The 16,571-nt window shown below is 39.7% G+C and overlaps 1 protein-coding gene across 1 annotated transcript in view; it reads right to left on the bottom strand.

Moving 5' to 3' along the window:
* The window catches only part of LOC140482597 (spermatogenesis-associated protein 7 homolog), a 191,734-nt gene that overhangs the window by 117,489 nt on the left and 57,674 nt on the right, over positions 1 to 16,571 (bottom strand). Inside the window, exon 5 of the mRNA XM_072580120.1 lies at positions 10,312 to 10,433. Coding sequence (XP_072436221.1) covers positions 10,312 to 10,433 — 122 coding nt within the window. The remainder of the gene's footprint in view (positions 1 to 10,311; positions 10,434 to 16,571) is intronic.

Raw genomic sequence — 16,571 nt, 5'->3', positions numbered from 1 at the left:
ATCTATCTCTATCTTAAATATACTCAATGACCTGGCCTCCACAGCCTTCTGTGGCAGTGAATTCCATAGATTCACCACTCTCTGGCTGAAGATGTTTCTCCTTATCTCCATTCTAAAAGGTCTTCCCTTTACTCTAGTTCTGGGTTCCCCGAAGTCTTTTCCCTGGGGTCAGGGAGTCCAGAACTAGAGGACATAGGTTTAGAGTGAGAGGGAAAAGATATAAAAGAGACCTAAGGGTATGGAGTATGCTGCCAGAGGAAGTGGTGGAGGCTGGTACAATTGCAACATTTAAGAGGCATTTGGATGGGTTTATGAATTGGAAGGGTTTGGAGGGATATGGGCTGGGTGCTGGCAGGTGGGACTAGATTGGGTTGGGATATCTGGTCGGCATGGACGGGTTGGACTGAGGGGTCTGTTTCTATGTTGTACATCTCTATGATTCTATGACTCTACTCTAAGGCTGTGCCCTCGGGTCTTATTTTCTCCTAACAATAGAAACATCTCCCCAACATCCACTCTGCAAAGGCCATTCAGTATTCTGTGCGTTTCAATTAGATTCCCCCTCATCCTTCTAAACTCCATTGAATATCGTCCCAGAGTCCTCAAACGTTCCTCATATGTTAAGCTTTTCATTCCTGGGACCATTCTTGTGAACCTTCTCTGAACATGCTCCAGGGCCTGTACATCCTTCCTGAGATATTGGGCCCAAAACTGCACACAATACTCTAAATGTTGTCTGACCAGAGTTTTATAAAGCCTCAGAAGTACATCCCTGCTTTTGTATTCAAGTCCTCTCAAAATAAATGTCAACATTGCATTTGCCTTCCTAACTGCTCACTCAACCTTTAAGTTTACCTTGAGAGAATCCTGGACTTGAACTCTCAGACTTCTGAATGTTTTCCCCATTTAGAAAATAGTCAATTCTTTTATTCTTCTTACCAAAATGCATGACCTCACACTTTCCCACATTGTACTCCACTGGCCACTTCTTTGCCTACTTTCCTAACCTGTCCAAATCCTTCAGCAGCCTCCTTGCCTTCTCAATACTACTTGTCCCTCCACCTATCTTTGTATCATCTGCAAACTTAGCCAGAATGCCCTCAGTTCCTTCATCTAGATTGTTAATGTATAAAGTGAAAAGTTGTGGTCCCAAAACTGAGCCTTGTGGAACACCACTTGTCACTGGCTGTCATCTTCAGAAAGACCATTTTATCCCCATTCTCTGCTTTTTGCATGACAATCTTCTATCCATGCTCGCACCTTGCCTCTAACACCATAGGCCCTTAGCTTTCTCAACTGCCTCATGTGCGGCACCTTGGTCTAACCTGCTCATTGCCTCCTCAAACAATTCTAGCAGATTTTTCAGGCATGACCTCCCCTTGATGAAACCATGCTGGCTTTGCCTTTTTTTACCATGGACTTCCAAGTATTCAGAAATCTTATCCTTCACAATGGACACCAAAATCTTACCCATGACTGAGGTTGGGCTAATTGATCTGTAATTTTCCATCTTTTGCTTTACTCCTTTTTTAAACAGGGGTGCCATGTTAGCAATTTTCCAGTAATCTGGGACCTTCTCTGACTCTAGTGATTCCTGAAAAACCACCATGAATGTCTCCAGTATCTCTTTAGCTATCTCCCTTAGAACTCTGGGGTGTAATTCATCTGGTCCAGGTGAATTATCCACCTTCAGGCCATTCAGTTTTTCTAGTACCTTCTCTTTTACCATACTCAGCTCTTCGCCCCCCTCCTCCTCCTCCACCCCAACACCCGACAAATCTTTTGAATTTCCGAATTTCTCATGTCTTCTACTGCGAAGATTGTCATGAAATAATTACTCAGTTCATTAGCCATTTCCTTGTTTCCCACTACTATCTCCCCAGCGTCATTTTCCAGCAGTCCAATGTCCACTTTCCCCTCTCGTTTGGCCTTTATATATCTAAAGAAACACCTACAGTCTTCCTTTATATTACCGGCTAGCTTACCCTGACATTTATTCTCTTCTAGCCCTATTTCTTTTTCTGTTGTCCTCTGTTGGTCTTTGTAAGCTTCCCAATCCTCTGGTTTCCCACTGCCCTTTGCCACATTATATGCTTTCTCTTTTGCTTTTATGCTATTCTTGACTTCCCTTGTCAGCCATGGTTGCCTCTTCTTCCCTATACTATGCAACCTTTTTCCTAGGGATGAATTTTTGCTGTGTATCCTGAGTTACTCCCACAAACTCCTGCCATTGTTGTTCCACTGTCTTTCCTGCTGGGCTCCTTTCACAGTGAATTCTGCCCAGCTTCTCCCTCATGCCTCTGTAGTTGTCTTCATTCAGCTGTAGTACTGTTACCTCTGTTTCTATTTTCTCCCTCTCAAATTACACTGTAAACTCAATCATATTATGATCACTGCCTTCTAAGGGTCCCTTCACCTTAAGATCCCTTATCAAGTCTGCCTCATTGCACAACACTAAATCCAGAATTGTCTGTTCTCTAGTGGGCTCCGCCACAAGTTGTTCCAAAAGGACATCTTGTAAACATTCCACAAATTCCTTTTCTTGCAATTCACTACAAACATGATTTTCCCAGTCCACCTCCATATACTAAAAGCATGCAGAGCAATACCTCTACCCCTTCACCACCCTGCTTTCAAAACTAGCATTAACTGAAGACACCGTGAGTACTTACAGTCAGATGCTGGATTATTTGTTCAAGCCGCTGGTGCAATTGTGTGCATTTTTTTGTAGTTTTGCTAAACTAGCCTAAAGTTTGAATAATTTACAGAGAGTAACCTGGCTGGTGCTTATGCACCTGTCTGTTCACATTGAGGCTGTGCTAAAACAAGTTACCTCCAGACACAGATAACTTGTGGGTCTTGTTCTAATGGCATAACTGGGAGAATTAAGAGACATCATGTACAGCAGGACAAGTTGCAAGAAAGAAGAGGGGAGAGAAGAGTTCACAACAAGAGTTCATAATCTCTCAGGATTTTTAGGAAGCAATTCTTTCACTTCAACTTCATATGGACCTAGGCTTGAGATATCTTTGATTCACTAAAGAGATTGTCACCAAAATCTGCTAACTGTGCAGCCACATGTAAAATGCCAAAAAAAAAACCTAATGTCGCTTGTGGTTCTCATGATGATTGTGGCTCTTAGCTTAATACTTACATGTGTGTCCTCCCCAGCATCTCACCATTTGCAGTACATTGTTACATAAGAGATCATTGAGGCTCCTGATATAGGTAGACAGTTTCATCTCATTCTATCTTGCTGCTTTTGACTGCATGCACTTCATCTGAAAGCAGCTACTTTGATAAACCAAATCAAATTCTATTCATTGAATATGTAGTCAATATATCATTAGAGACAGAATATCATGTAGAGGAATGCACATTATCCTGATAATATTCACAGTTTCTTCATTCAACAGTAAAGCTCAATGCCACCTGTTTTTGAAACTGCATGGAAAATCAAAGGCTGATGACAAATCACAAGGGTTATTTATCCACTCATGATATGGCTTGTGACTCTGGTCATGAACCCATGTGAACGTGCACAGCAGGTGTGTTACAGGAATAATATAGAACAAGGCATCAGTGTCCTGAACAATATATAATACAATATCCTTTTAGTGTTATGTGTACTCCGTTGTCGGAGTACAGCAAAAAGCTTTCACAATGTCAGCCTTCTTATGGTGACAACTTAGGTACAAATATCTAGGTACAATTCATGGATACAGCAGAGGAATAAAAGTAGTTGCATTGCCTATATGTTGAAAAATAAGTAAAAAATAGGACATCATTAAAGGATTGATTTTAAGTGAGGTAGGAAATTTCAAATAGTCATTGCAATTAGCAGCTCAGTGCAGAGTCTCTGCACATAGTCTCCCCATGTCAGGGGAGAGAAGGAAAAAAAAGGAAAGAAAGGAAAAAAGAAACAAAAACAGGTGGAACAGAGGACCTCCGATAGGAGCATCCTACTCTGCCACCACCTTCACCCGCTCCCCCACCCCATGCAATACTTCTACTACCTGAACCTTTCTGGAACAGGCCTACAGTACTAAGTTGAGAAAGTAACAGTGCTTCTGATAAGATGTTGCACATTGCATGATCAAGCATTGTGAGGGACCTATGAGATGAGAAGCTGAGGCGTAAACAGCATGAAATAAGAGTAGAGAATGAAGAACAAGTTCAACAGCAAGTAGAGCAAATAGAATGGAGGCTACAATGTAGATAATCCTGGTCTATTCAGGCTGGTTGATGAAATAATGTATGATAACTGCTAAATCTCCCCAGTCATCAACAACAAGAAATCCTTGTGTTTTATATTTTAGTTTAAAATTTAGTTCATCAAGCCATTTCTAGAGGGTTATTTTTACAAATCAGTGTATTTTGCTAGTCTAGCAAGAGAAAGAAGCCATTATGTATTAAGATAAGAATTATTTTGATTACGGCACATTTAATCTTAGAATACTGATAAAGCTAGTTATCATCCAGAAACCAATGATTAATTAGAAAAAGCACCTCAAGTAATTGTAATTGGCTAAAAATCAATCAATAAACCAGTAGCTAGTGAAATCTGTAGTTTTATTCTTTTTTAAAAATACAACTTACTAACTGTTTATATTTTAAAATGGAGTCTATCTACACTGTAAAAGGCAGACAGGCTCTGGAATGTAAGGGAAACAGTCACCTCAGGTACTTATCAGCTAACATTGCCTTTACAGTGTGCAACATAGACACATCTCTATTCTAAGAGGCAAAGTAGTCAGACTAAACTGCTTTATTGCCTTATTTTTAAGGCAGTGTAGGTATTTTCTAATTATCCAGTTCAGAGATGTTATTATACAATTCTGGAATAGACACGACTTGAACCCAGGCCTTCTGGACTAATGAGCACATTATTAGGAAGCTAAGTTTTAATAACTTTTAAATGAGGGAAGAGGGCAATTGGTCCAAAGGGACTATGAAATAAGGGATTACAGTGCATGGATAAACATTCTCCAGCTAACTGAGGGCAGTGAGGCATAGCACACCTCAGTGCCAGAAGCTTTTGATTGATCTAAAGCTGCTGAACATAAGCCAGGGACTGGTCTGTCCAGGTTTTAGCAATTTTGAAAGGTAGTTAGATACTTTTTCTGATGCTGTGAACATTTGGAAGTGTTTTATCCCAAGGAAGTAAGTGATTTCCTGTCCAAGAGCTGGAGTTTTGATCCGCTTTGAGGTTTGTCTTGTATTACTCATAAATATGACTGTGACATTTGGTTGTTATTTAAATAGTCTTTGGTTCTTTGCCGAATATATTGTCTGGTTCGATTGTGTACAATAAAGCATGATTTATTAACACAATGTCCTAATATTGCCTTATAGTACATCTCTGTTGAACATGAAACATTTGAACCATATTCCTGTAAGAGATAAATTTGAGATTTTTCAGTAGGTGAGTTCAACCAATTTGAACTAATTTGAGATTAGTTATTTTGTAATATCAAATGTGAATATTGCCAAAAAAAAAATTTGTTGAAGCTTTTTGTCTTACATTCACCAGGACAATTCACTAGAAAAGCAATTTAATCAGCAAGTCAACATGTATACTGTATGATAAGAAATGCTGACTGGTTGGCAAGTGGATTCTGCTTGTTAAATGCGCTGCCTTGCACAATGCACTAGCTAATGATGGTTGACAGTTAACAACCAGGTTTTGATTAAATTTTGTACAAGGCATGATGACTTTGATTAGTCAAACTCTTGCTCTGATAAATGAACCAGCTAATGGCTGTGAATTATTTTGGTGAATTGAAACAGACACATTGCATGACCATATCCTTTCTGTCTGCAAAGAGTAAGTCCCCTGTGTATTAATGTTTTGAGTACGCACAAAATGTGTCACACCGTGAAGTCAGCTGGAAATCCTTAATTACTTGCTAATATAATTCTTTGTACACTCAGGATTAACCAGCAAATAATGTCCAAATGTGGAATCAGATCTGATGATGAACACTGCGGTTCATGTGTCACAAGTACAGCTTGATTGAATATGGGTATCTTGCTTATATTGGACAATGGAAGGAGTATGCCATTTCAACTCAACCAAAGTATCATCCTTGTGGCAATGACCCATCTGGTTCACTAATACCCTTTTGGAAAGGAAATCTGCCTGTTGTTATCTGGTCTAGCCTAAATGTAGCTCCATACCTACAGTAATGTTTTGGACTCTTTACCATTCCCTGAAATGGTTTAGCAAGACACTCAGTTCAAGGGTAATTAGGGATAGACATCAAATGCTGACCACTGATGTCCACATCACACCAAAGAATAAAAACATACTTGATTCAGACATTGTTCTCTTTTAAAAATATATAAAGATCAAATCATCAGAAAATGTACATTCCAATTCACACTTATAAACTCAAACATAATATAATGCATACAAAATTGTAGTAATCGCCAGTTTGCCTTCCCTTGTTGACTATCTTCTTGCAGTCTTTGACTCTGCTAATGCACTTGCAAGGTACCTTTTTAGTTGCAGATGGAAGATTGCTGAATTCCAATTGAAGTGACTGCAGATGGACTTGGGTGGACAACCTTGCACAGCTTTAAGCCTAGAACACCTAGCTTCAGACTGCATAATTTCAGTATTGGCTGTAGTATCTCACTGGCTGGCTGAAAGGTAACAACAAAGCTGTTGGCAGTGCAGAAGGGATGGACCCTAAAGCCTTAATCCTGTAAGAGTGGACAATACTTTTGTGATCCATGGAGCTGTATGGCAATACCAGCAATCCTACTTTTTTTTTGGAGAATAGAGAGAAAGACTACTCTGCTGTCCTGAGCAACTCTTCTGTAGAATTATATCCAGATAATGATGACAGTTGCATAGGCTTCAAATGCAGCAAACTGACCTTTGATAAAAGCTCTTTGCACTGCAATGGAGTTGTAGCATTAGCCATCAGACATAGTGTCACAGTGGACTTGGCAATGCCAATGGAGTTAGCCACCACTTCTTTGTGGGAAAGATTGGGTTCCAAGCTTTGCACAGAGCTTTGTGCCAAATTGGTGTTGAACTTGACCAAGATTCTTGATGCTGAGAGCTGGCTTTCTCTCAGGCTTTCTAGTGCCCCACATATTTGATTATGTACAACTATCAGCCTTCTTCTATAGTCTAGTGCACTGAACTTCTCATTTGAGTCCTCTGAAGCAGATCCAGTGTGTGCATTTACCTTCCAGCAAGAAGGACTTGTGCTATTCTTAAACTTTCATCCAGGTTTCTGCACACTTATGTCTGATATTTCACCATGCAAAGGTCCTGCCTTGATCTGAACTGGTGGCTGTAATTGTTCAGTTGATATCTTCATTGTCTCTTTTTTTTCCCACAATGAACAAGAAGCACCAACTCTTGGTTATTTGAAAGGAAACAGGAGCAGGGGTTTAGCAATAGTGAGGGGAGGGAAGGAAGTAAGAAGTGCAGGCTTACATAATGTGCAATTTGTGAGCCAAAGAGATTATTGGATAATAGAAAAGTATACCAAGAGACAATTAAGTATGCAGATATCCTCATCATTAATGGCTATATCTCTGCCAATGAAAATAGACTCAGCAATAACTTTTCCCAAGGTGGTCAGAAAGCTCCAATCTTTGTGTTGAAACATATTACATCATGGAGACATGTTTGGTCTCCTCCAGCTCTTTGTATCTGCATGCTTTAAGCATAATTTTCTGTGAGAAAGAGGAAGCTGTGCAAATGTGGGTCCTGCTAAATGTTTGGTTGATATAACTTTCATGGTTGAACAGTTTGTACTAGCTGTGAGTATTGAGATGAGATTTGTGTCACCGCTATATGTGTGGATACATGAAAGATAACATATAAATGTTAGGGTAGAGTTCTGATTGTTAGAGATTGTTGGTAGGTGTGTGATTGGTATCTAGTGACTTAAGCAGTAGATGAACCTTATGTTATAGCTGGTACAATCTTCTGTGTGAAGATGAATTCCATTATGGTGTCTGCAATCCTTGATTCAGACTCTGTCACATATTTCACCATGACCCAAAGTACTAGGGCATGGAATTAGTTTTTGAATGAAACCCACCTTGTGTGCAGTCACAATACAAGCAATCTTTCAGCACCACGAGCCAATAAAAATGTCTGCCAAATACTGATGATTACTTCTAATTCAGCGCTCAGTACAGTTGGCTGTGCAAAGAAATCATTTAACACCACAGGCAGAATGCGCTTCCTGAGCTGCTTGCAATACAATGGATTGGTGCAAGTTTATCATCTCTGTGACCCGATATCCACATTCTGGGGTAAGCCAAATTAAACATAGTTCGCTTGTCATTATTACATCACTGTTTGTGAGACTTATCTGTTCCCAAATTTATTGCTGCACTCCCTCTATTGCTGCAGATATATTTCATCAGCTGTTAAACGCTTTGAAATTTTTTGGGTTTGAGGAAGTTGTTACCTAAATATAACTCATTCTTTTTTTAAATATATAAGTACAAATATGAATAGTAGATTAATTCTAGAAACATCTGTAAATATTATTTCAATAATTTTTGTTACAGGCTATTATGACCAGTGAGGAGGAACAAATCGGCTCCCCTCTTTTTAATCCCCCTTGGTGACAGCGAGTAAGATTTAATTTTTTTCTATATCACACTTCAATTAAAATGGAATGTTGGTCAAAATGAAGGAGCCAATCACAGGATTTTCTTGAGTGAAAGAAAGCTGAATTTATCACCTACTAATTCCAAGAAAAGTAATTAAATATACACCCAATACAGACATAAAGGTCCAATTTTTTAAAAGGTGGGATAGTGGGATGGGGAGTTGTCTATGACAAAAGGAAGCATAAAGGTTATGTCGTTTAAAACTGCTTAGAGTTCTTCAGTTGTCGGAATTGTTGATGTTTTGTATCCTCATCAGTGGCAACACTTGTAATATCCCTCAACTCTTGGCAAATGAGTGTTTTCTCCAATTGCTTTATCACCAGTGCTGGTTCTCTCAATGCAAACAGGTGAGAGAAGACAGACAGAGAGAGATAACGTTCCTGTTCTTCTTGTAACTCATCATTTTTTTTCCTCTTTATCTAATTCCCTGTCAAGCAGCTACTGACATATGGTTGTTTTGTGTGTTCCTGAACCTTTCACTACCTTTCGAGCTGGAGCATTGCAGGCAACCTTCTATGTCCAACAGGTATACGAGTACAAAATAAAATAAGAGGTGCAGTTTCTTGACCCTGACTTAGCTGACTGTTTTTGTTGTCTTTAGATAAGGTAGTAATTTCAGTTTAGACAATTTTGCTTATTCCATATTGGTTTCCTGAACATGATTCAATTTGTGGTCAGGTGATTTCCATGGCCATTTTAAGTCAACGTTTTGTCCTTTTTAAAACCATTTTATTCCATGAAAGTGTTAGTTATTAAAATTGAATAATAGATCACTGTCAAGACACTATTATGATTTTACTTTGCCAGTACTATTGTCTCTGTTGTTGCACTGAGTTGTTGGACACAGTGGAATTCTCAAAGTGATAGAGTGCAATGGAAGTAAATATAAGGTGATTCATGTCTTTTGGTTGGTTGCACCAACAGATTTCTACAAATAAACAATGGAAACATGTATTTTTATTGCCTCTTGGGAAATTTAAGGGAACCAGAAACATGCAAATGTTTTTAATATCATGGGTACATTTAAAATTAAGTTATGAGACTTTTAATTAAAGGGATTATGAACGCTCACCTAAAGAACATGCAATGAACTTCTGATGTAGCCAATCTCTGGCATAGAGACGGGATTTCCAATTACAGTAAAGATCACCTCTTGCTTCAATTATTATACCTGTACCTTCTTTCATTTTATTGTGTGCAATGTCAGTTAATTTGCTGTCCACACATGGATCCAGCTAACAACTGTTTGGTGCAGCACTAAATTTTTCCCATAGACTGAACAACATCAAAAAAAAACTAATGTCTGAATTAATTTCACTGTTGCATTTTACAAAGTCCAGCCATAGCTAACTAATGGCATCCATGTGACCATTTGGATCAGTAAGCAATAGCATAAGTTTCTTAGGATACATAGACAAAATCCATAATGTGTGTACTCCAATTACATGAACTTTTTAAATAACTGTTGGAAATCTGATTTATTTATTACAATCAAAGAATGTAACAATACAGAAGAAGGCCTGTTGTGTCTATGCTGACTTTCTATTTGAATTAAATAGCTCACTCTATATTCCTGTTTATTCTCCATAGGCCTGCAAATCTTTACTCTTCAGGCAATGATCCAATTCCCTTTTGATAGCCACAATAGAATCTACTTACTCTGCTTGTTGCCGGGGAAACAGAGCTGTAGTTCATTTGAGATGTTGAATAATAGTGCAGAACTTCCTTCTGCTGGTTTTTCACCGCTTTACTTAGCCTCTCCCTTTTCTGCTGATCCTTGTCTATAAAATTAAAATATTTTGTTAAATAGTTTAGGGTTTTTAAATAGCACGATAGTGTTTGAATACCTGCATTCTTTTACATCTCACATTGTCAAGTGGCATTACTGAATTCCAAGGTACTTCATAAATGTATAATAAAACAAAAGACACAGATCCAAAGCAGCCCCTCAAAATAATCACTCACCTAATGCCAACAATGAACTAACATAGGATTATATGTGATGAAGCTTACAGCATGAGGTTTAAGCTTTGTTTGCAATTCCTCCTATCTCTCTTCATCTAAATACATCATTGTAATCATCTACTCCCTTATTCTGATAAATGCTTCTATGCTATTTGCTTTGATCATTCCCTATGGTAGTGAATCCCACATTCTCACCACTCTTTTGTGAAGAAGTATCATTGGTACCTTTCTTCCATTTTTTAAAGAAACCTGAGTATTATCAGCAGGGAAAATCACAGAGATGTGCAAGATCTGTAGAGCACTGATAATGGGGACTTTCATTATTCAAACGTCAATTAGGCTAATGTTGAAGGGTAAAGAGAAGGGATTAATTTGTGAAATGGATTCAGAACAACTTTCCCTGTTTAGTATCATAGAATCTCTACAGTGTGGAAACAGGCCATTTGGTCCAACAAGTCCACACAAATCCTCTGAAGAGTAACTCACCTAGGCCCATTCCACACCCTGTACATTTACCCCTGACTAGTGCATCTAACCTACATATCCCTGAACACTATGGACAATTTAGCATGGCCAATTTACTCAACCTGCACATCTTTCGACTGTGGGAGTAAACCAGAGCACCTGGAGGAAACCCATACAGACACTGGGAGAAGGTGCAAACTCCACACAGACAGTCGCTTGAGGCTGGAATCGAACCGGGTCACTGGCGCTGTGAGGCAGCAGTGCTAACCACTGAGCCACCATGCTGCCCCATGTTCTCGATCCAGTGAGAAAGGAATATTGCTAGATCTGGTGGGGGAGAATGAAGCTGTTCATATGTACCAAATGTCTGAGAGAGCATTTCCATAAGATTGGTCATCATGCTGTAAGATTATTAATGGAGATGATCAAGAAACAATCTAAAACAGAATATCCAAATTGGAAAAGTGCTAACTTTAATTGGATGAGTGACAGAAAAAATATTAATGAAATGATGGGTGATGTATACAGGGAGATTTTGGGTACAACGTAGAGACATTTAACAAAAACAAAACGGAGGGGATTTAGATTAAGAATGTAAGTTTTATACTTTATTGTCATGTGTCCTCAAGTACCGAAGTACAGGAGCACAGTAAGAAATGTATAATGTTGCCACACATGGTGTCATCTTAGGTACCTAGGTACAAAAAAAAAGCCTAGGTACAAAATAGCAAGAGAAACGAGAGTTAAACAACTAAGCATTATGGCATAGAATAGTAGAAAGATAAGGAAACAGATATTAGTTTACATTACAGTCTTTTGTAGTTTAAACTAGGAAAATAAAGTTCAACAGTCTTGGATGAGTCCTCTGCTTATCTCGCTCTCCGGTGAGACCTCAGCTGTCAGTTCTTATTGCTACAACAACAGATACCGTCGCTGCTGTCGAAACTGCCACCTCTCCGACCTCCACAGTGCCTCGGAAACATGCCTGGGCAGGATCCACTCACACACCATGCTAAGACACTGCCATGAGCTGCCGGGAAACCAGCCTTTGATGACAAGCGAAATAGAAATTATGACGAAACACAAAAGGTGTGTGATACACATCAGGAAACTGTTCAATGAGGACCATGCCAAACATGACTAGTTGAGGGGTGAAGTGAAGAGTAAAATAAACCTGGCAAAGAGTGGGTAAGAACAGAATGGTAGCCAATATAAAGGGAAACCCAAAGATCATCTATCAGCACGCAAATAGTAAGCAGCTAACATGAGTCAAGGTGGAACAAAGAAATGTTGGGGAATTAAATAGGTACTTTGCATCAGTCATCAGAGTAGCATACCACAACTTCAAAAGAATTGGGGGCAGAGGTGAGTGTAATGGTCATCACTAAGAAGATGTTGGAGAAGCTTACAGCTCTGATAATTGCAGGTGGATAAATCACATCAACCAGATCGATAACACACCAGAGCTCTTAATGAGATAGCTGAGGAGATTGGTGGCGATCTTTCAGGAATCACTGAAGAATACTAATGTAATAGCCCTGTTTAAGAAAGGAGGGAGGCAGAAGACAAGAAATTACAGGCCGGTTAGTCTGACTTTGATAATGGGTAAGATTTTAGAGTCCATTATGAAGGATAATTACATTCAGAGTGCACCACCAAGAGTGGTTCAGCAGCAGCACTACTGGTCGAGATGATCACGTCCGAAAGGACATTGCTGCTAGGCTTGTTCTATGGCAATTAATGAGGGAACCAATAAGAGCTAAACGCATTCTTGACCTCATTCTTTCCGATCTGCTCGCTGCAGTAACACCTCCCCATGACAGTATCAGTATGAGTGACTAACACACAGTCCTTGTGAAGATAAGAGTTAAGAGTGTGTTGCTGCAAAAGCACAACAGGTCAGGCAGCATCCGAGGAGCAGGAAAATCGATGCTTTGGGCCAAAGCTCTTCATCAGGAATGAGGCCAGCTGTCTCCTTGTGGAGACCAGTCCCACTTTCATATTGAGAATACCTTCCATTGTGTTGTGTGGCACTATCACCATGTTAAATGGCTCAGACTTTGAACAGATCTAGCAACTCAAGACTGGGCAGTTATGAGGTGCCTCAGCCATCAACAGCAGCAGAATTGTACTCCTTTATAATCTGTAACCTCATGTCCTGGCAAATCTCCCACTCAACCATTACCATCAAGCCAGGGGATCAACCCTTGTGCAATGGACAGTGCAGGATGGCATACCAGAACTCTGGAGTTCTGAAGAAGGGTCACTGGATCCAAAACATCAACTCTGAATTCTCTCCACAGATGCTGCCAGACCTATTGAGTTTTTCCAACTATTTCTGTTTTTGTTTCTGATTTTCAGCATCTGCAGTTCTTTTGATTTTTTCTTCAGTCTTTAGCCAACTTGATTTACTCTACCTGATATCAAAAAACATTTGGAGACAATGGATAGTGCAAAGGTTGGGAACCCTGACAATATTCCGGCAATAGTACTGAAGACTTGTGCTCCAGAGCTTGCTGCTCCCCTAGCCATGCTCTTCCAATACAGTTATAATACTAGTATCTACCCAGCAAAATGGAAAATTGTCCTCTGCATAAAAAGCAGGATAAATCCAACCCCGCCAATTACCGTCTCATCAGCTTACTCTCAATCATCAGTAAGGTGATGGAAGGTGTCAGCAACAGTGCTATCAAGCCACACTTGCTCAGTCATAACCTGCTCAGTGAAGCCCAGTCTGGATTCTTCCAGGGCCACTCAGCTCCTGACTTCATTACAGCCTTAGTTCATACATGAACAAGTGAACTGAATTCCAGAGGTCAGGTGAGAGTGACAGCCCTTGACCTCAAGGTCATTTGACCAAGTGAGGCATCAAGGAGCCCTAGTAAAACTGGAATCAGTAGGTATCAGAAGCAAACTCTCGACTGATTGGAGTCGTGTCTGTTACATAAGAAGACGGCTTTGGTTGGTGGAGTTCAGTCATCTCAACTCCAGGAAATCTCTGCCAGAGCGCATCAGGGAGTGTCCTAGACTCAATCATTTTCAGCTGCTTTATCATTAAGTCAGAAGTGGTGATGTGCAATCATTGTCAAACAATGTTAAGTACCATTCATGACTCCTCATATATTGAAGCAATCTATGTTCAAATGCAACAAGATCTGGACAATATTCAGGTTTGGGCTGACACATGACAAATAAAAGTCATGCCACACAAATGCCAGACAATGATCGTCTTCAGTAAGAGACAAACTAACCAGCACTTGTTAACATTCAATGGTGTTATCATCACTGAATCCCCCACTATAAACATCCAAGGGATTATCATTGATTATCAACTCAACTGGACTCACCACATTATCACAATGGCTAAAAGAGAAGGTCAGAAGCTAGGAATACTGCATCTAGTAACTGTGATGATGCTGTCACTTTAACAAGGTTACTTTGTCCTTGGGTTTTGTAGAGAGAGATTGTAAATGCAGAGGTGTTGAGGGGGTTTAACAGTTAAAGAATGGAAGGGGAGTGGCCAATTCACCCAGTTCAGCTTTTTCCAAGTATGTTTTAACTGCTGCAGTCACAAGATGTGTGGGCCTAGGGAGTTGCGAAGATCAGTGAAGAACTACACTGACCTTCCTCTGAAATCTCTTTGGATGTTGTTCTCACCTGCATGTAATAATCCGCATTTGAATTTATCGTTTTGCCAAGGGGTGTGTTGAAGGGATGTTACTGTATTGAAACAGTTAATTAGTAATAGTTATTGTATCGGGTCACTTAAATTTTCCAATCGTTAAGTTATTCTAAATTCCATTTTCTTTGGCTCATGTTTCAACTGTAGTGTTAAAATAAATTCTGTTTTACTTAAAGTCAAGTGGTCTGACCAGCTGCATCACACCTGGAATATCTAACTCACATCTACCTCTAACATAAGAAAACATTAGGGTCTAGGCAACCTTCTTAAAATATTTTGAGGGGGTCTGGCCTGGTCCATAGCAATACCTCCCCAAAGCCTGTCCACCATCTACAAGGGTCAGGTCAGGAGTGTGATGGAATACTCTCCACTTGCCTGGATGGGTGCAGCTCCAACAACACTCAAGAAGCTTGACACCATCCTGGACAAAGCAGCCCACTTGATTGACACCACATCCACAAACATCCACTCCCTCCACTACTCTCATTTAGTAGCAGCAGCGTGTACAAGGTGCAAGCAGAAATTCACCAAAGAACCTCAGACAATACCTTCCAAACCTGTGAACACTTCCATCTAAAATGACAATGGCAGCAGATACACGGAAACACCTCCACCTGCAGTTCCTCTCCAAGCCATTCTGAATTGGAAATACACCAGCGTGCATTCACTGTCACTCAATCAAAATCCTGGAATTCTCTCCCTATTTAGGTACTGTGTGTCAATGCAGCATGTGGACTGCAGCGGTTCAGGAAAGCAGCTCACTACTGCCTTTTAAAGGCAACTTGAGATGGATAAGAAATGTTGGCCAGGCAGCAACACCCACGTCCCACATAGGAATTTAAAAAAAGGAAATCACTGTGGTTTAATTTAAAAGCAAACAAAGAATTTGAGTTTTCATGGTTCTATCACGAACAAGTTAAAATTACTTTTACAGAATTCTCCATGCTAATGTTATAATCACATATGGTAAAAGCTAATGTTGACAGCAAAACAACTTCTGCTGAATCAAAGACAAGAAACAAAGACACTTTGTTGAAAATCTACTCATATTTCACTCTATCAGTAAAACAATTGATTATAGACTTTGATTAATATATGAAAGGAAACGTGCATGATTTGTAATTTACGTACAATTGAAAGGCAAGTTGACTCCACAAGTCAGCAGAATGTTCTGGTACGGACTAAATAAACAAAATGAATCTGTTAACACGCACCATGGTTACACGACAACTTGAACTTATAAACAGAGTGAAACAGTTTCAGCATTCTGCAATAGCAGAAGTCAACCATGATGCTTTGAACATTTCCAGATATCATTTAGTCACAATTGTGCTTTAGCATCTTTGTTTGCTAAACAATCTTTCGTGACTGTTAGTTATAAATAATTGTACCATAAATAACTAAACAAATGGGAGTTGAGAGCTAACATTTGGTAAATAAATAACTGTTACTGATAGCTGTTCTATTTTTCTTTCCTGTCCTATACTGCACTTCCGCTGAAAAAGTGATTTTTCCCTTTTCAAGATTATCCCTCTTACCCTCTACTGACAAAGAAACCTACAAGAAAGTGAGGACTACAGATGCTGGAGATCAGAGCTGAAAAATATGTTGCTGGACAGCAGGTCAGGCAGCATCCAAGGAGCAGGAGAATCACATTTCAGGCATAAGCCCTTCTTCAGGAATGAGGAGGGTGTGCCAAGCAGGCTAAGATAAAAGGTAGGGAGGAGGGACTTGGAGGAGGGGCATTGGGAATACGATAGGTGGAAGGAGGTTAAGGTGAGGGTGATAGGCCGGAGAGGGGGTGAGG

Source organism: Chiloscyllium punctatum, chromosome 11, assembly GCF_047496795.1.
Source record: "Chiloscyllium punctatum isolate Juve2018m chromosome 11, sChiPun1.3, whole genome shotgun sequence".
NCBI lineage: Eukaryota > Metazoa > Chordata > Chondrichthyes > Orectolobiformes > Hemiscylliidae > Chiloscyllium > Chiloscyllium punctatum.
This window is presented reverse-complemented; position numbering and strand designations above follow the sequence as displayed.